This window comes from Orbicella faveolata, unplaced genomic scaffold (assembly GCF_042242905.1).
Source record: "Orbicella faveolata isolate gen_17 unplaced genomic scaffold, um_ofav_v1 contig_48, whole genome shotgun sequence".
Classification (NCBI taxonomy): domain Eukaryota; kingdom Metazoa; phylum Cnidaria; class Anthozoa; order Scleractinia; family Merulinidae; genus Orbicella; species Orbicella faveolata.
In genome coordinates, this window is record NW_028301578.1 from 10,088,860 (window position 1) to 10,109,464 (window position 20,605).

At 40.0% G+C, this 20,605-nt stretch overlaps 2 protein-coding genes across 4 annotated transcripts in view; both read right to left on the reverse strand.

Annotated features, from left to right (window-relative positions):
• Window positions 1-1,268: 1,268 nt before the first annotated feature.
• LOC149096474 (uncharacterized) lies at window positions 1,269-3,901 on the reverse strand. Its single transcript, XM_089280905.1, has 2 exons — window positions 2,612-3,901; window positions 1,269-2,543 (listed from the first exon to the last, which is right to left on the reverse strand). Exons 1-2 carry the CDS (start codon window positions 3,899-3,901, stop codon window positions 1,269-1,271), a joined length of 2,565 nt encoding a protein of 854 aa, XP_089137031.1.
• Window positions 3,902-6,792: 2,891 nt separating this feature from the next.
• The window catches only part of LOC110039656 (uncharacterized), a 29,299-nt gene continuing 15,486 nt past the window's right edge, over window positions 6,793-20,605 (reverse strand). The window contains exons 17-29 of one of the 3 annotated variants that reach the window (XM_089280646.1): window positions 20,410-20,595; window positions 19,827-20,018; window positions 16,831-17,079; window positions 16,632-16,703; window positions 16,524-16,601; window positions 15,136-15,339; window positions 13,726-13,965; window positions 12,738-12,974; window positions 12,382-12,579; window positions 11,356-11,838; window positions 10,541-10,699; window positions 10,131-10,266; window positions 6,793-8,259 (exon numbers count right to left, since the gene is read on the reverse strand). In XM_089280646.1, the coding sequence (XP_089136772.1) occupies window positions 8,115-8,259; window positions 10,131-10,266; window positions 10,541-10,699; window positions 11,356-11,838; window positions 12,382-12,579; window positions 12,738-12,974; window positions 13,726-13,965; window positions 15,136-15,339; window positions 16,524-16,601; window positions 16,632-16,703; window positions 16,831-17,079; window positions 19,827-20,018; window positions 20,410-20,595 (2,579 nt within the window). In that variant the 3' untranslated portion in view covers window positions 6,793-8,114. Of the gene's footprint in view, window positions 8,260-10,130; window positions 10,267-10,540; window positions 10,700-11,355; window positions 11,839-12,381; window positions 12,580-12,737; window positions 12,975-13,725; window positions 13,966-15,135; window positions 15,340-16,523; window positions 16,704-16,830; window positions 17,080-19,826; window positions 20,019-20,409; window positions 20,596-20,605 lie in introns of all 3 variants that reach the window. The other 2 variants (XM_089280645.1, XM_089280647.1) reach the window with 2 other exon arrangements.

Consider the following 20,605-nt stretch of genomic DNA (forward strand, 5'->3'; position numbering starts at 1 on the left):
AGTATGTCATCCTCCTTTGTCTTTCGCAAGTGCTTCCGATTGCGGCGGTATTGGGCTCCATCTTCTGTGATGACTTCATATGACCGTATCCCGACTTGCTTGCCTACTCTTGCTTTCACAGCTTCTTTAGTTGTGCTTCCAGGAGGAATGAATCTGACTATGTCTCCTTTCTGTAGTTCTAGTAAATCCTTGGCTCCTTTATTGTAGTTTGCGGCTTGTTTATCTTTGTTTGCCATGATCTTCTGATAGACGTTTTCGTCCACTGTTGGTTTCAGAAGTTTAGGCATTGTAGGCAATTGAGTTCGCGTTCGTCTACTCATGAGTCGCATTACGGGGCTGGTATCCATGCCTTGCGTTGGCGTGTTTCTATACTCAAGGAGCGCGAGATAAGGGTCGGTTCTTGCCTTTCGTGACTTCTTCAAAATAGTTTTCGCTGACTTCACTGCTGCCTCCACTTTCCCATTGCTCTGAGGATATTTCGGGGGAACTTGTGTTGTGCTTGAAGTTCCACTGATGGCTGAACTCTCGGAACTCGTCGGAACTGAACTGTGAACCATTGTCCGACATACACGTTTCTGGTATACCGTGCCTGGCAAATTGAGACTTGAGCTTGCGAATCACCGTACCAGATCTTGTGTTCTCCAGTACATCAATCTCCCAGAACGAGGAGTAGTAATCAACAGTGATTAGGTAATCTCGGCCATTGAAGTTGAACAGGTCTACTCCAACTTTCTCCCAGGGAAGGTCTGGTGATTCATGAGGGATAAACGTTTCCTTAGACTGTTGTTTGTCAAACGCACGGCAGACGTCACACTTTTCAATGAAGTGCTTCACATCGGTGCTCATCCCTGGCCAATAAATGCACTCTCTGGCTCGAGACAGACTGCTGGCAGTTCCAGTGTGTGCATAATGAACTCGGTTCACCATCTGGCGCTGAAGAGACTTGGGAATTACCACTCGCTCACCTCGGAGAACAATTCCATCTTGCATACTGAGCTCATCTCGTATGCCAAAGAAGGGCGTTAACTGGTGAGGGACTTCATGCTTGGTTTCAGGCCAACCTGCCTTAATGACCTTCATCAACTCTTGGAGAACTTCATCTTGCTCTGTGTGAGCTCTGATTTCTTGTAGGGTAGCAGGTTTCACTCTTATGTGTTCCACCATGTTGACGCTCTCGAATTCTTCAGCAGTCTTCTGTACTACATCATAGGGAAGGAACGCGCGGCTTAAGGTATCAGCCAAATACATGGTGCTTCCTCGACGGTAATTCAACTTGATGTCATACAATTGTGTTCGCATGAGCATACGCTGAAGTCGCTTAGGAGCTTTGTGTAGAAGATCATTTCTAAGGGCTTGTGATCAGACTGTACTGCTACACATCTGCCATACGTGTAGGTATGGAACTTCTCCAAGCCGTAGACAACTGCCAACAACTCCTTCTCAATTTGGGCATAGCGCGTCTCTGCGTCTGTCAGTGCACGGCTGGCGTAGGCAATAGGCTGATCATTCTGCATGATGACTGCTCCCAGGCCCTTGTCTGAAGCATCACATTGGAGGGTCACACCCTTGGTGGAGTCAAAATACTGAAGAACTGGGGCTTGAGTAACAAGAGATTTCACCTGGCTGACAGCTCTGTCATGTATGTCAGCCCAAAACCATTCCGTATTTTGTACAGTGAGCTGGCGGAGTGGCGCGCAAACATCGCTTAAACGTGGCAGAAATTTGCTAAGGTAATTTGTAAAGCCGATGAATCTTCGGACGCCGGCTACATCGGTTGGTGTTGGCATCTCTTGAACTGCTCTAATCTTTTCCGGGTCTGCCTTGAGACCTTCGGATGTGATCACGTGACCCATGAACGGTACTTCTTTGGACCTCAGCTTGACTTTCTCTTTGTTTAACTTAATGTTCTTTTCCTTGCACCTCTGCATAAGCTGTAGGAGGTTTCTATCATGGTCTTGCAAGGCTTCTTCTTCAGTTGTGCCCTCTCCATAGATCAAAATGTCGTCATGTATCGGGAGTACACCTTTCAGGTTCTCCAAGGCGTTGTTGAGCCTCCGCTGGAATTCTTCTGGGGCTGGGCTTACGCCGAATGGCAGACGACACCATCGGAATCTTCCGAAGGGCGAGTTAAACGTTGTTAACATTGAACTTTCATCCGTCAGCTCCACATGCCAAAACCCATTTTTAACATCGACGGTTGAGAACACTTTTGCTCTTCCAAGCTCTGGCAGTATTTCATCTATAGTGGGCGTTGGGTAGTGGCTTCTCTTTAATGCTTCATTCAGGTCCTTAGGATCCAGGCATACTCGGAGTTGTCCATTGGGCTTCCGAGCTGTAACTAGGCTTGAAACCCAAGGTGTTGGTTCAGTCACTTTCTTGATTACACCCAGGCGCTGAAGTTTCTCTAATTCTTGTTTCAGCTTCTCCTTAAGTGCTACCGGCACTCGTCGAGGAGGGTGTACGACTGGCTGAACATCTTCTCTAACTCCAAGGTTGTACTGGCCTTCTAACTTCCCAGTACCTTGGAAGACATCAGGATAATCCTTCAATAGGATATGGATTCAATAGTGACAGGATTTGCTTCAACGGATAGAATGTTGTGTTGCTGTACCTTAATTAAGTCCATCTCTTGAATTGTAGGACTTCCAAGTATGGGCATGCATCTGTTTCCATCCACAACGACAAAATCAACTTGATACATCTTGTGATTCTTTGGGTTATGGACTTCTAGTGTGCACTGTCCCAGCGGTGTCACGGTTGTTTTGTTGTACATCGTCAAGACCTTTCGTGTGGCCTTTAGTTTGCTTTTGTCGCGTAGGAGATTGGCGGGCACCAAGTTGCAAGTCGCGCCGCTGTCAAGTTGGAACTTGATTGCTGATTTGTCTACGTAAAGGGTCGCAAATAACTTCTTTGCGTGTTTCCGGTCGCTGGACGAATTAATCACTTCGCTTTGAATCTCTGACTCCAGAGTCAAGCAGTATTCATCATCTTCATCTTCGTCTGTTTCCACAACATTGACTTTTGTGTTGAGTCGACACTGGGTTGTGAAGTGGTTCATCTTTTTGCAACTCGAACATCTTTTTCCGAATGCTGGACATTTGTCGCGGCGTTTTTCGTGTTTGTTTCCACAAAACTTGCATGTCACGAATTCCTTCGATTTGGGTTTCTTTCGATGATTAGCATCTGGCACGCGATCAGCGGCTGGCACGCGATCCTTGTCATCTTTGAAACTTGGCAATTTTCTACCCAGTTTTGGGGGACGTTTCTGGTTTTCTTTCACAAAATGTACCTCACCCTGGTCCGGCTCAAGCGTTTTGCTTTGATCCTTGGACAGTGCAACGGCACGGCATGTTTGAAGACACTTTTCTAAATTTAAATCGCGCTCTTTAAGTAAATCTTCTCGAAGTTGTTTATCTCGTATTCCACAAATGATACGATCACGCACTAATGAATCTTTTAGAGTTCCAAAATTGCATGTTGACGCCAGGACTTTTAAATCTGTTACAAACCTTTCAAATGGCTCTCCTGGTTCTTGAAAGCGCTGAAAGAATTTATACCTCTCCACGGTTTCATTCTTTTTCGGATTGCAATGTGCTTCAAAGCCTTCCAAAACGTGACTCAAATTCCGGTCATCTGGTTCGCGTGTGAAGCTCAAAGTTTCATAGATTTCTCTGCCTTTACTTCCGATGAGGTAAAGAAACAGCTTTATTTTCGTCTTTTCGTCTTTTCCGGCCATGGCAAGATCCATGTAAAGCTCTACTTCTTCCTTCCACCGTTTCCAGCTACTCGAAAGACTTGCGGAGTCGAAATCAAGCTTGCCAGGGGGTTTAAGCTGAGCGATCCTCTCCACAGCTGCTGGTGGGGGAGCTCCTCCGCTCGCAACTGATGGTGTATCAGGCATATCGGGAGTTTCACGAAATGTAAGTGTGTAACTTGAATAGGTTAAACTGGAGATGTGAGTCGTTTAAAACTGACTATCTGACACCATGTTTCGTGTCGTTCGTATCAAAGCAGTCGAACGCCATTTTAAAGCCAACTGATAACTTTTATTATAGCTATTGAGGAAAGCTTCTCTTTTGACACATCACTCGACCTGGTGTCGAGGCTATAGAACAATACCTATTGTCACACTTTCTTTAATCGCGGACGTTAAATATTACCATTAAGTAGTGCACTCAGCTAAACTGAGAAACGCTGTTTGCCATGAAATTACGTATTTGCTTGAGAAAAGAGAGTGAAAGATCAGGGTAAGTCACAATGTTCGAAATATGTTCGTTTGTGTCCGTCGGAAAGTGAGCTAGATATAGATTTACAGTTGGATTATTCATGCACTTAAATCGTTTAGATGAAGCGAAGGAAAGTTTATTTTTTAAGACTTCTTTAAGTAAGTAACTTTAAAATTAACGATGGCGTAACAAATGGGAGAGAAATTTAGCAAAAAATAAGCGAACGTGGAAGGAGTGAAGCCCGATCTCGAAATTTGTCGCCATATTGAAAGGCGATGGCGACAAAATGGGGATAAAGTTGAACGCGCTCCCCCCCAAAAAACACCCCGATTAGAGATGACGTAGAAGTTGAAATGTTGAGTATATTGCCACATTAAAACGGCTTACACTATGCTAATACAATATGTAATAAATAGCTCCAAATATGGTCGAGTCGCTATGTACTGCCTTAATAATATTTTCCTAGAAGAGCTTTACAGCATTTCCATTCACCTGGCCAGCAGCCAACGCAAATATATTGGAACAATCGAGAGAAAGTGTTTAGATAAGGAAAAAAAGTTTAACTCGATCCCCCGCAGGATTGGTTTGGAACACGGAAATAGCCACTGTTTCATTGTTTTGGGACACTAATATGGCTGCCGAGACGTCTTGTGAAAACACTCTATTGACGACCATAAGAGAAGAGAACTAATTAATCATCCACCTGTAATTACTTCGTATTAGCACATTTACTGTACTGTAGCATTTATGGAAATAATAATAAATAACTTGCTCTACCAATTTGGATTATACTTGATCTATGACTCACAACAGTCGAAAATATAGATTCAAGTTTGTTTGTTTGTTTTGTTTTTGTTTTTGTTTTTTTTTCCAAGAATCTCGACCAGTAATGAATTGTTTTGTTATATAGCTTAGTATAAAGTAACGAGGCGAAAAGAATTAACCCTATTAGGATACCACCAGTAGATCCCGGACGTCTGGAAATTTCTGGAAAGCATTTTCAATTCCAAGCGAGAAAAGAACACTGAACCAAAGGAAGGTTAACTTAGTTTGATGTTTATTTTTAATATATATCTTATGTTCTGTAATGTTTGTGGGTCCTAATAAATATGAAAATGGATGAAAAAAATATAAAAATTCAAAGCAATCGACCACTGGTTAACCAATCCGACTGGACTACAAATAAACCAAAAAGAGCGGTCGTTAGATTAAACTTTACTCAAGATACATAACAATACAAAATATTTCGCTTTCTCTTCCCTTTTATTTTGAACTACAGGAGTATCTTACAACTTCTAACAGTCTCAATCGGCTCGAGTCTTCTAGGGGCAGCTATATTTGACTTTCTACATTTTACCAACCCACAGCATCAGCCCCCTCTTCCCATCCCGGTTAGTATGAAACACAGATTACGGACTGTAGACCACAGATTGGATATAAACCACTAGACCACGGATTGAGGACTTGATATATATATCACTGCTAGGACATACATAAATTAGGACAAAAATTATTTAGCAGACAAAATAAACCAACTCCTGCGATGTCATTGGCCACCCGAGCGAGCAAGATGAGGATATCTCTCCCACTGGGTATTTCCCTTAACACCTAACTTTACATTCACGCATAATGGTATTTGTGTCAAGCCATGACGGTCACATAATCGTTCTTAAGTCTGGTTTGTATCAAGTATCACCCCAGGAGATAGAGGGGGCGTTCCCTTGAGGATAAAAGATATTTTTCTCGAGTAATTCGTCCTTCTTCCCATGACCCTTGTACCGTCGGTATCTCGCAAGGAAAACATTTTGCCATATATACTTTCTCGACCAAGCCTGTTTGTTCAAGTTGGCTGGATATTGGCCTTGTTCTGTTTACATATTAATCATAACAATTACATTTTTTTTTTAATGTGATTGAAGCATAAACAGTTGTATTTTGCTCTGATTAATCTGCAAAGTTGTAATCGGACAGTTGGCGGTACGGTTACATGAGCCAATTATTTCAAGTCCTCTCCACTAAATCCACCAATCACAACGTTGATTACAATCACTATAATGACCAATTCAAGAGACTTACTTTATAATATTGTGGAGGTTTAGTCTCCGGTCACTGTTTTGAAAGAAACTTAACAGCCAGTTTGCATGGTATTCTTCATACTTTAATTATGATAATAAAACAAAAAAAATGACTATTAAATGCTCTTTTTCAAATGAAACTTGTACTTTTGTGGGAAAGTGTAATGGCTATGATTAATTGGTAATAGGACATCGAGTCGCCCAATTCTGTCTGTAATCATACTCCTGATTAACAAATCGGACTCCCGCTTCACGGTCGTCCGATCTTGTTAATTCCACATTTGTATGATTACACACCGAATTGGACTCCACTCAGTCCTATTACCATTATTAATAGACCTCGACCATAAACACGCTTAAATGAGTATTTGGACGAAAGGTCGTCCTGAAGAGTGTCCGGCATCCTACTTATCAAACGTGCGATCTCACTGATAAATAGTTTTAGAATATAGGATATTATGCGGAAGAAAAATTTTGACATACCTGCAAGGTTCGTTATAAAATTTCTTTATTGGTATTCAAAGTAACAACGTACAGGAGAACATAAGTTTTAAATCCCTACTCCTATTGAACTCAGTTCTATTGGCTTATACCTTTGAACTAGATCAAGGATTAAGAGTTTTAAGATACACAATGCCAAATAACTTAAGTAAGAGTGCCCACTGTTAAGAGTTCTTGTCAGTTTAGAGAAAGCGTTTCATGAAATGGGTCTAACAATCGAGATGGTTTAAAGAACACAAGCGAGCAAACAAAGAAGCAAACAATCAAACTAAGCTAAAATTCGAGTGACTGTCTCGATCCTCCGTCCTGTTTAATGACGCTATCATTCTTTGAGAGGTGGTGTGAATTCTTAGCTTTTTTTTTTAATTGATCGTCTTGATTGAGTCAAGACATGCACGTACGTTAGGATAATGAGTAAATGTATCACCTAAATAGAGTTGTTGTTGTTGTTGTTGTTGTTGAAGCAACTGATCAATAAGAATAACACAGTTGTTATAGGAGGTTAAACATGGCAGATTCCAGTATGTGGACATTTAATTTCGCCTTACTGTAAACAGCCAATTCAAAAAGCTGCTGTAATGCCGCTAGTAGGAGCATCGATAAAAGTTCACAAAAAAGTAAACAGATCAATTAGTTTTTTAACATTAACCTTAATGCTAAAACAAGTAGTTAAAATCTCCGCTTTTTAATGTTTGGATTTATAGAAAACGTGTAAAAATTGGGGCAAAGCCAGGTAGGGTTCCGTCAAGGAGGGTTGGGGCAGACAGCCCAGGTTCCTGGCAAACAACTGATACCAAGGGCCAATGGCCTAGGCCCAGCGAGAGTTAGCGGGGAAAGGGGGGGAGAGGGCGGGGGGAGGACGACTAGAGAGGAGCATTGTTGTCAGTAAAACTGGTCATTTTCTTTGCAGGACAACTACCCGGCGTGCTGTGTAGGCTCAGGGATCGGAAGCCAGGCACCGCACACAAGCAACGTGGGTAAGTAGGGTGTGTGGTGACAGACTGCCTGTGATTGATTGATTGAAAAGGACTGTATAGTTTCTTGAAAAAGAGGCAGGATCGTTATGTTGAAATTGACTCGGTTTTCATAATTCCACACATATATGCAACTGGTGTTATCGCCTATAATTGTATACGTACTTGTCCTGATATATATCAGCCAAGATGTTAGAGGCAAAGAGTAGAAAAACAGCCTTTTATGCAGTCTACACCTCTGACTGGTTGAAATTAAGTCTTCTGAAATCATTATTAGGTGCGCCTTGTGCATCATCTTGCGAAAGGTAATTCACATTGTCGAAACAAAGACCGCGCTTCTATAATTCACACATTTCTACAGGAAATGGATCCTTCGTTTGAGTAGTTTCACTACCAACATATGTTGGGTTGCTGCGTCCCATATCGTCATCCACTGGGTACGGGTAAGTACGTCTTTCTTTTCGTGACATTGTTTTGCCAGCACTATAAAAATAAAATAATTCAAATTCTTAAAAAACTGGATCATGGGATAATGAAATTCAAGAGCTTTCGTTGGCTTAGCCATCATGGGTTATGAACCATTATACCATGCTCCAGAAATATGGTAAGCGTACAAATGAATTTTTGGTAACGTTTTTATTGTCATTCTAGTCTAGTTTGCCATATTTTATTGGAGTTTTTAATTAAAAGATTATTCCACTCGCGCTTGTTGGATATGAGATGGTTATAGCCAACACGGCACTAGGCGCCTCGTTGGTTATCCGCCAGCTCATATCCAACCCGCTCGTGGGTAATTGTTAAAAATGCGGGAGAAAATGCTATAAAATTAATCACGATAATGGGCATATAGAGTAAAGATGTAAATTGATGAAGATGAAGGATGGTAAAGTTATCAGACGAAAAAAAATTTAAAGAGGCTACCTGTGGTCATGCTATGTGTCATTATTTCAGCTTTAGATTTATTATTATTATTATTATTATTATTATTATATTTTTAAAGATTTTTATTTAACAAATAAAGAAGCTGAAGCCGTGTATTACACTGTGACAAAACAGGACGAGCATTTGAGAACACGAGGGAAATCTAGAAAACACGAGCCGCAGGCGAGTGCTTTCTACATTTCTCGAGTGTCCTCAACACGGCTTCTTCATTTGCTTTATGACATAGAGATAATGTGGCGAAAAACAATAAAACACGCTTTTTTTTTATGTTTTATACTCTGTTATAAAATAACTGAGATACTACACACGCCCTGATTGGTCAATAGAGTTGCTAAACCTATGTTCTCGATCTATGGTAGCTCTACGCGGGAACTAGACAGCTCGGAATTCTAGCGAATGTAAAAAACAAATGTAAAAAACAGTTTTGCTTTTAACTGGCTGAGATATCAATAACACGAATATCTTTTCATTCACCATATACATGGAAATTTGCAAGGGAAAAAAAGGACCAGAACTTGGTCGTCACATAAAGCTTTACCTTTTTTTTCCACGTAAAAAATATTACGCCGACTCCGGTTACGCTTGAGATTAAAATTAGGGAAGTTGTAAATCTTTTTTTCGGTGCTTTCCCCGGCCTGTGGAGGACGAAGTCAGCTGGGCTTGACTGATCAATTTGGGTTGTCACAAAAGCAGGAAAAAGATTTCTTTCTATCAGACATTTTGAGTTTAAACTCAATGCGTACATGCATAACACGATAAATGAATTCGGTTTCCGGCCATAAGCTTAGCGCTCAAGCCATAGTTTTAATTTAGCAAAATACAGAGAAACACGGACTTCATAGCCTTCAGCATAAGTAAATAAATTCTGAATAAATTTCGGAAGCAGCGTTTCTATAACTAACCTTGATTCCATTCGCAAAACTTTGGAAAGTTATCGTTTAACACTGCGGAAAGCTTGTAAATCACTCGCCTAACGGCTCGTGATTTACAAGCTTTTCTCGTGGTCTCCCAACATCCCACCTGGTTTATTGCGCCAGTAAACCCATAGAAAGAGTGGTCTATTGCTTAAATAAAACCTGGGTTTTTGACCAATCAGAACGCGTGCAGGGTCCTATCTATATTATAATATTGTTTGTGAGTGACCCACAAACTGGAATCATAAGCATCACTGCAGTTGGAAAATTAGCCCTTCCCTCATGCAAAGCTACCGTAGAAACATAGGTGTATTGAATTAAACAGGTTTAGACAATTTATTAATTTGGGGCGCAGGAACGTTCTCAGTTCATTCTGTTCAAAGTGAAGCTGATCCATCTTGAACCAACACTAACTGATCGAAGGAAATTCTCCACAAAAATTCTTTTTTAACTTAGCGCTATCGTGAGGTACATTTTTTTAGTAATGAAATAACTTACACACAGTGTTTCTTCGCACAAAAGATGGTGATACCAATCAACCCAATAAATATGCCGGCTCCTATTCCGCCAATGATTGTATATAGAATTGGCTTGGAGAAACCTTGCTTCTCAGTGCTGGAGGGGCTGGGAATTTCTGAAAGGAAATGCCAAAATATCAGTAAATATAAGTAAATCGCGACAGATTATGTAATTCTTCCAAGGCGAGTAAACTTATACTTCATTGCCCAACTCAAGACTTGACAGGCATGCTAACTCCTTATTGTCGTGCAGCAATATGACACAATAATTAATTGATTTCATGTCTTAAAATCGTGCGATCACTTTTTACTTGCATTTAGAATTGCCTACAACCAAGAGATGTGCTGTTTAACAGAGCAAAACAAGTTAAAGCTTCATTTTCAAATGACCTTGACAATTTTTGCGCGACTTTGATGCTGTCTGTCCGAAGGTTGTTGTCCCGGATGGACAGGATAAACATGACGTCTGGGCCTCTTGATCTTGGTATTCATCCACTGCGCATGCCTGGCAGCCAGAAGTGTTAAAGAAATATCCAAGTGGACAGTTTACTAATGCAAAAAATAAAACAAGCAAAACAAAGTGGTATCAGCATCTAAGTTCTAATTATACTAACACTAATAATTTATTATAACAATACATAGAGCGGTTTTGCAGTAATTGGTTTTGCATTACTATGCTACAACAACAACAACAACTAGCGGCACCATTTCATCCAATCAGAAGAAAAACCAAAAGCAATTATTACTTGTTCGCACGTGTTTTTCCGCTCTTCGACAGCTCAGTACGTGTATTAACTTCATGTTTTGATTGATTAATTTAGATTTTCTGTGTCCTTTGCATTGTTATTAAGCTAAAGTGATTACATTGGTTTTGGTTTCGCAACCCTCGACTGAAAAATACTATATTATTTATTGTACGTGAAGATGTGATTTAGTTGTTTGTGCACTAAGGGTTGCTTTTTGTTAGTTTGATAGTTTGTATTTGTATGCGTGTGCGTCGAATTAAAAGAACCAAGGTAAGCGGAACTGGCCGATCACTGGGAGCAAGGTAAGTGCACCGTATATTCTAATCCCGGCTGTCAAGACGCTGCCTATTACATTCAAAGTTGTCTGATCTTGGTAGAGTCAGGTGATCTGACAAAAGCAATAATAATAATAATAATAATAATAATAATAATAATAATAATAATAATAAAACTTCTTACCACATCTTGGCCCTCTTTGGACTTGTCCTTCACTACAAACAAGACTGGTAAGCCGAAACACTGGCGGCTTTGATGAATCATATACTATAATGACTCCGTTGATGTTCAATGTCAGGTCTGTTTCGTTCAATGCCTCGAGCAGGTTATTTGATATTTGTTGACTGGTCTGGTTGAGGTCAAATAAAGAGGCGTTGCTTGGTAACGGTACTTTTAAAGAAAAATGCATGGTAAGAGAAATTTTAGAAGCTTGCTTGCCATCAGGTGCGTCTCTTCTCCTACGTGCTTCAGTTTGGTTTCCGCATTCAACCCCCACGTTGTCGATCGTGCATTTCCCGTTGCAGCCTCCAGCCATACCAAATGGCGAGTTTCTGAAAAGGTTTATAAAATTGCCGGCGATGACTTCGTTCACGCTCTCCCCGCCGCACTTGTCAGCTAGATAATGTACATCTCCATTTACCACGGCTTCCTTGGGCATGTGAGTTTCTGTAATATTAAAATATTTACCTCTTACTAACCAAGAGCTATAGCCTTACTGGTGAGTATTGGCCCGTGGTCATGGCAGTACGGACCTCGCTGTGCTCGGTCCGTACTAAAATGACCGAGGGCCAGTATTTCCTTGAACGGCTCAAGCAAGCTTGTTAAGTAGTTTATTATTTCGCACTAGAGCAAGTGGAAAATCTTGAATTGTCTGGCTTTCGAAAACAAACAAACAAACAAACAAACAAAACAAAACAAAAAAACGTTTATAACCCTTTCCATGGAAACAGCCCGTATGGCTGAATCCAGACCAATAAATAACAAATCAGAACACTACTATACGGATTTACCTCAGGACTATCTTGTCATAAAATAAACATATAAATAATGATATTTTTATTAAAGTATTTTGATACGCAGGGTACGAAATTATACCTTTAAACTGGTACGGATTAAACGAAGATAAACTGCTAAAATGGGAGGAAAATATCGCACATCATATTAGCTTTGTTTAGAATAAGATGTTTAAAACATAGCATCTTCTCTTACTTGAGCAGTCGGGAAGACTGGGCGTTTCTTTCCCTGCATTTATCCAGATTCCCTTAGGACTACACACATACAGTGCTTCTGGTTGAACAACGAACCCGAAACCTTCATTGCAGTGCACGGTGCAAAACATGCCCTTTAGCCACGTCTCACATGCCTTGGCTCCATTCAAAGGTGCTTGTAAATCCGGACAAGTGTAATCTTTTACAGAGGTAAAGATAAATAAAAACTAGTTACTCGATTGACTAAAATTTGGTTGCCTTTTCTCCAGGTATTTTCCAGGTAGTTTTTTTTTGTCTTTTTGTCTCTTGTCTTTTTGTCTTTAACAAAATAACGTTCAGTAACTTTTATGTATCTACCGGTTATAATGACTTGGAAATGGCACTTGGCAGCATTCCTTGCAATATCTGTTGCAGTATAAGTTACGTTGTGCTCTCCCCATGTGAAGTCGCTTCCATTTGGTGTGCTTGTTGTAAATGAGTAGAGGCCAACATTATCTGTGACAGTGACTCCAGGGAAAAAGATTTTGGTCAGTCTCTTTGAAGAAGTCTTGTGGATATCATCAGGACAATTTGCAATGTTAGGCGATTCAAGATCTGTTTGTGAACATAATAATAATTTAAATGATAATGATGACAATGATGACGATGATGATGATGGTGGTGGTGATGATGGTGGTGGTGATGATGATGATGATGATGATGATTAACGTTACTTATCGAGAGTACCACATAAAAGTAGTAACTGAGAAACCGGTAGCCTTCATATAAATAGTTACGAAATAAAAAGATGAACTATTAAAAATCAATAATGTAGAGAGACTCTCAAATATGCAACGATAATATCAAAATGATATGAGACGCACTAAAATTTACAAAGTCATTCCGTAGAGATGCTCAGAGCCATCTTTAATTTTCTTGAAAAATTAAGGAAGAAAAGGAGAATAATCATCAAGCGAATTAAACAGACAAGTAATTGTTGATGTTATGGACGGTTTCCGTAACGAGTAGCGAGGACAGTTTTTTTTTTTTTTTTTTTTTTTTTTTTTTCCGTATAACACTTAAGATTATGTTAAAAGTACCTCGTACAAATAAAATATATTCAATTAATTTTTAATCGCTTTACGCCTTGTAAATGGCTGACATCAAGAGACATGTCAAAGCGGAGGCTGCATAACTTTTCTCCGCCATTTTTTTTTTTTTCTAGAGCTTGGACGGAAAGTTGGAAATCGAAACTCTAATCCAATCCTATGGATTCCGGCTATTAGAGCTGAAATGGGTAGAGAAACAGCTCCAAAAGATAAGCAAGTTTTGGAATTTAATGGCTTTAAGATAAAGCATATCCTACCTCTGACAGAAATAGAGAATGTACAGCTTGCAATAAGCCCAGCTGAATCCGTCGCTATGTATGCGATGTGCTTATTGCCAACATCCAACTTTTGCGGCGGAAGCAAACCACTGAGGCTTACAGGCTCGTTAGAGTTGTCGGTGGGGTTTGGTACCTGCCACGTCGCGCTTGCAAATGGTTGTCCAGGTTCTGTGGGAATCTCCACATCACGTGGGCATTGAATGCTGGGAGGTTGAACATCTGTTAAGAGGTAGTGTGGAAAGATTATTGGGAACTCATCTCTTTTGGCGGAGAGGATGATTCCAGAAGTGAATTAGTTATGTGTAAATCTATTAGATGAGCTTGTTCTGTATGATTGGGGGTTTTGTTGGGAGCCGATATCACTTACTCCCGTAGAAGCTTGATTCAAGGGGAGTCAGATATGCTCTGGAGAAAAGCAGTAGGCTCCAAATCCAACCAGTAATGGCAGTGAGTTCATCACGCGGGGTGAACTAAAGCTAACGAGAGGTTTTGCGGCCGATAAGATAACTGGTAAGACGCCTGATAATGCTATAGCGTTCCCCAATGTGCAAACGAAATGGATTGTGTTCGTTAAGCACCGAACTTGTAATGTGCTGCGAGGAGCAAAGTAGATAAGGAGTATATTGATTACGTCAGTGGATGTGAATGGACCAAGAAGAACAACGTTTAGCATGATAGGGGGTTTGCAAAAGGACAAAAGGTCAGCAAGAAGGTAAGCTGTACTGAATGACAACTCAGATAGCCGTTTAACGACGAGTCTTATTAAATGGATACCGAAGAACAGTACTGATTATCATTGCACAGTTAGAAATAAAATACGTTTCAAGCAGATAATAATGTCTATACAGTATGAAATTTAGGGATTTATGTGGTAAATCTGGTGAGGACGAGGGGCAGTATGTAACAAGCATAATGAGTACGGCCGATGATAGTAATGGATCTCTATCTTTTTGTAGTTGAAGGGCCTATTTATCTCAGTGTGCTTGAGAGCTAGCCCTGCGTCGTCTGCAAAACATGGAAGATAAGAAAAACGAGGGACTATGAGGACACTAGGTTGCATGAATATCAGAATTAAAAGTGGATGGTCAAGAGTGAGGCTGAAGGCAGAAAAGGTCGGGGATTTTCAGAAAGGAATTTTCGCGTAGAAAGGTCGAGGAGAAGAGAAAGACTGGGGAATGGTGGAGCTGAAGAATCACCAGGAAAAAAGAAACAAAAAACAAACAAGCAAACAAAAAACAAGCAGGTTGGTTAGAGAGCGTGATGGTCTCGTGCACCTGCTACCTCGGAGAAACATGAAACAGTTAAATGACGAAAATGATTAAGATACGTTACTTTCCCTGGTTTATCAGGTAAATAAACCACGTACAAAAGTACATCTACATTAGATACCTCTACATATTATCTTGGTAGTATCTGCACTCCAAAACCCACTTTCATTGCAGGATACGTTTTTTGCACCTTCCAGTCGGTAACCAACAGAGACATTGCACATGAAGAAGCAATCTGTTCCATAATTTACACCTGAGATCGACGTGCATGGATACGGAAATACCTCTCCATGTGTTGGCGCTGTAATTGTTGGACACCTAACAACTGGAAGGAAGGAAACTCGAATTACGAACCATTTTGAAAGATAACTGGGGCTCTTGCACAAAGCTTTGGAATAAGAAAAAATTGCTTTGTTCCTCCATAAAGCTTAATGAGTTGGAGTTCGATAGCTAGCGGTTCGTCTTTCGCTTTCTTTCACTTCCCTGCTTGATAACGGAGCAAGCACGGTCGAGGATATCTTATTTGTTTAAAAATAAGAGCATTTAACCGCTAAGTGTATTCCTCAAGAGAGAAAACTACTTCATTGTGATTGGCTGAGAGCGGGCCAATTTGTCGTTTATTTTTAATTTGCACTGCATTGCAAATTAACGCGCGGCCTTTTTTAATTTTGTCTGTCATATATTAAATGAGTAATCGTAGGAAGGTTCCAATAATTAAGGATTTACACTACTCCTGATATTTGTAAATTCTCTCAAATTGCACTCCCTTAAAGGCTTCTGCACGCTTGATAGAATTTTCAAGTATCAGCCGTAGTGTAAATCTTTAATTACACTTGCATTCATATCCACCTACGCTTATTAAACCGTAGGGTCTCAGTTTCCAAAAAATCCACTGAAAAAGCCGTGAAAGTTTAAGTAGAATGAATAAAGGGGATAATTATCACGAACAGGTGAACAGAAGAGTTTTAACAAAGTATGAATTGGCCAGTCAGCCTTCAAATTAAATTGATTTTTCTAAGAGATGGATGAAAGCTATGTTCGTTCAATAGGTATAAACACAATTACCAAGTTCGATTTCTCGTGATATCCAGACTTACCAAGGTCACTATAGATGTTATCAGCCTCAGCCGATAACACTTACACTTGATTATTCTGGATATAACGGAAAACAACATCCAGTAATTGTTCGAGCGAGTCATTTATCTTTACATACGTCAACCAGATTCTCATACATAATCGTATCTTTTTGGTACGCTTCGGCGGTATTTCAGATGATGGTTCAGACCATGCTTTAGGCTATCGAGACACTAATCGAGCCTGTTTAGCCGAAGCGCTCCAAAAAGATACAATTAGGTATTATGCATGGAAGAAACAGGTTACTGAATGTCGCGAGCAATCAATTGCAATATAATGCTCTCCTACAATGATTTAACAGTGCTACACGAAATTTCAGTTTTGCGTCAAAATATATATATGCAGATCAAAAAGAAGTGAGTAGTAGTCACTTACTGTTACAAAGGCTTGTGTCACCTGACCATGTTCCGTCTGCTCTACACGAGCGCTGTCGAGACCCAGCCATTCGGTATCCTTTATCACAAGAGAAGGAAGCCAGGGAACCAAATAAAAATCCACACGAAAGAGAAGTTATGGCCCCGTGTATTGGTGCTTGAAGAACAGTACAGGACTTTCCTGTGAATAACAGAAGTTCAGTTCTGTCTTTAGAGAGAAGCCGAACCATTAATCAAGCTTAATTATAGTATTTCTTGGTATTATATTTATTTACCATAGTTTCTTGAAGACAGAAAGATTGACTTACTTGTTACTTGCACAATAAAAGTGCAGTTAGCTCCGTTTCCACTGCTGTCTATCGCGGAATACAGTATGTTGTACAGACCAATACTAAGGTTGACTGGAGGACGAATGTCAGGGTAGCTGACAGACACGTGATCAGAGTTGTCAGTCGCCACTGGTTCATTCCATAGGAGTAAGGCCCTGGACGAGCATTCAGTAGCATAGAACACCATGTTGTTGGGACAGGTGCCATTAAACGAAGGCGGAGAAATATCTGTAAACGACAAAAAAGATTCAACTTTTTAACGGACAAAAATGGTTGAACCAATCAAAGATATAAAGTAGTTGATAACCAGTACCCTAGAAATTATAAGGGAACATGATGGTTAAGTTGGTGACCTCTAACAAGACAGAAATTTATCAGAATGATGATGATGATGATAATGATGATTACAATAACAGTAATAATAATACTTACAATAATACTACTAATAATAATTACATTTTTCTAGGGCGCATTTCTCAACTCAACGCGCCTAAAAATAACTAACTCACTAACTAACCAAGCCGGTGTCTTCACGAGAAACCAGAAACTACAAGGGACCGCATACGATAAACGCTCCCAAAGTAGGATCTACAAGAGATCTGATCAGCCATAAAAATGTGTGAAGACAAACAATAGACTGCAAGGCTGATACTACGTGAAAAACGTTTCGAGACACCAACATGACAAGAACCGATAAAGTAGGATCGCAACAGTGGACAGCTGTTTCGCCCTTCTTGGGGCCCGTCAGCACTGCGTTGCGAAGATATGTAACGCCAGTCCAACAGCCAACGCACATAAATTGCAAAATGACCCGTTTACTATATCAAGTGACTATAAAGTGTTTAAGCAAGCAACCGGAACGATGATCCCGCTGGTATACGTTGGATCAATAGTGATCTAATCGGCTTTACATATAAAATGAAGAATACAAAAGCAAAAACCGACACAACGTAGGATGATCTTTTTGAAGGTGTACTATATTTGGGCTGGCCAAACCAGCCTTCTTCAGGTACAAGGGGAAATTTTACATTGGTACGTATTTTTATGTAGCCGATATTCACGTAATACCGGAAATACGCAAAAGTAATTGACAGTGTAAATTAAAGAAAAGCATACGGTAAAATAAAATAACATGATAAAAGAACATAATAGAAGAAAACAAATGGAAACAATTAATATGTTTCCTCGCGGATGTTCAAACCATTAGGATCAATTGTTCTGCCTTTTTGAATTAAAAAAGCTTCCCTGGCCTTATGGTAAGGCTAGGGAAGCTTTTTTGAAGTGAAATTTTTAATCGAGGTAACACGGTAGCAAACCTCGGTAAATGGCGGCAAAATCAAAAGTAAGCCAACTTATGTCTGTCCACAGTTGAACGCCTCATCATGGTTAGCTCAGTACCCGACAGAAACCGAGGAAACGTTGCCGCGACATCTTGGCAGCCAGTGTTCACGCGTTCAGCGCGTAAAGAGGAGACAAAGATTCCTCCTAATATAAGTAAGTTTCAGGTCAACGGGCCAAAAAAGCTAAAATAAACTCATGCTTAGGCAAAGAAATCCCGGACTGCTGTTTCCTGTTCATCGCCAAGTGCCGTAAGCGTTTCCTTTTTGTTAGAAGTTCAGTAGCTTAATGGCAGTGTACCGGCAGGCGCAACTAGAAGAAGACCTACCACAAATAAAGAGAAAAAAGTCGTAATTGATGTCTATGGAGAAGGAAAACAAATGTTAGAATTTTAGGCGGCCCCAAATAAAAAAGAAGTACTGGTAAACGTTTACGTAGCCCGGGCTCCGCGGCAGATGCCGTTTCAGGTTTTTTTTTTTTTTTTTTGCGGGAAGAGGCTCAGCGAGATATCAAAATTTTCTTTCCGGTATTCATCTACAAAGCTTTACATTTAAGGAGACTTTGGCCCGCCATCATCGCAAACAAATTGACAACGACCTGCGTTCGGCATTGGAGTAAAGTCAGAAATTCTATAATTTTCCGATAATTTCTGTGCCACATTGCAGCACTTGCTTTCCGAGAAACCCTCAAACCGTCCGTTGTATGCGGCTTATTTTAGTTAATTAGTTCCGTGTAAACAGCTTCTCTGATAACTGCGGTTTGGCTACGAAACTTCGGTAAGCAATAACCGTAGTAAACCTCTCTCGTGAAAACACGGCAAAAAAAAAAAAAAAACTAACTAACTAATTTAAATAATTAAACAAATTACTCAAACCGCAGCTGGTTAATCAACAGTGCGTAGTGTACTAGTTTAAATGTAACCTGTGTGATACAGAGAGCTATGTTGGCTACACGCGCGGGCATTTATATGCCCGCGTGGATGGCCATAAAAGCACGTCATCTTCAGCACGCAAGCACTATGACAACGACCACGCGGGTGCTGTCCCTGAGGACCTCCTTAGCTGTTTCAAAGTTCTCAAGAAATGCATGAACAAATTCGATTGTCTTGTCAACGAGATGCTTTACATCAAACAATTACCACCGAGTTTGAAGGTGCAAATGGATTCTATCCGTGCTAAAGCATTTGTGCAGCCACCTCCGCTATGTAAATTAGTTATAACTCTTGAACTCGCATTTGTTAATTTAATTCTCATTTGTACCCTTGATAATGGCGTCATGAGGTCGCCGAAACGTCGGGAGATTATATTGTTTGTTTTTACTTGTCTATGTATAACTTATGAAAAATAACAGTCTAATTAATTTAGTAAAAAAAATAGATCTGCAGTTTAGTTTAAAAACTTTTGACGGTATTAGCTTTCTTGACGTCTTCTGGAACAGAATTCCATAACTCCGATGCAGTACAAGAAAAAGCTCTAAGACTTCCTCTAAATGATTTGCAAAAAATTCATCGTATTTCAATGTTAAAATATTAAAATATTGAAATATACTGGTAATAAGCAGATGCAGGTAAAAGAAAAGAAAACAAGCAAAAACAAACCATACGTTACTCTACACTAGGGTAAGCTAGCTAACTTTACCTCTGCAATGTGTATCGTTCGACCCAGTCCACTGTCCGTTATTATCACACACTCGTACAGAAATTCCCTCGAGAACGTATCCGGGTCTTTCACAAGTATATCGACATGTGTGGCTGTAATTACTGCCAACTTGGCACGAAGATGGAGAAATGACAACAAACGCTGGAGGAGTGAGTGCGCCGCAATTGATTACTAAAATAAACGAACAACAAAAAAGAAAATATGAATTTATGGAAGCGTAAATGTTAAGGTGATGCTTGTATTAGGACTATTCCTGAGATTAAGAACTTTAAACTTGATGTAATGCACTCTTCAATCCTGTACTGTGTAACTGTTTCCGACAGACTTCCATTATTCCACAAAGAAGCAGCTGTTTCTGGTATATTCTTTCTTTCCTTTGTCTCTTTGCTTTAGCTAGTGTGAAACAATCAGTCGTAATCGGCAATGGCTTACAGAAAGTTTTAACTATGAAATGGAGAAGGTATGTTCCTACCAATGTGAGTCATTGTGCCTCGGGTGTTTTACAGCTTTTAAAACTAAATTACTAACAGCCGTTGATCGTAAAGGGTTGTATTTTACTAACCTTGACAAGAAGGCATGTCTCCACTCCAAGTCCCATTTTCTAGGCACCGCCTAGTCGGTGAACCAATTAGAGTGTAGCCAATATTACATGTGAAACTGCAATGAGTGTTATAAGTTTCTGATCCGATATGAGTACAGCCGGTCTTAACTCCATTAGATGGAGAAGGCAGAGAAGGGCATGTTATGGCTACAAATAA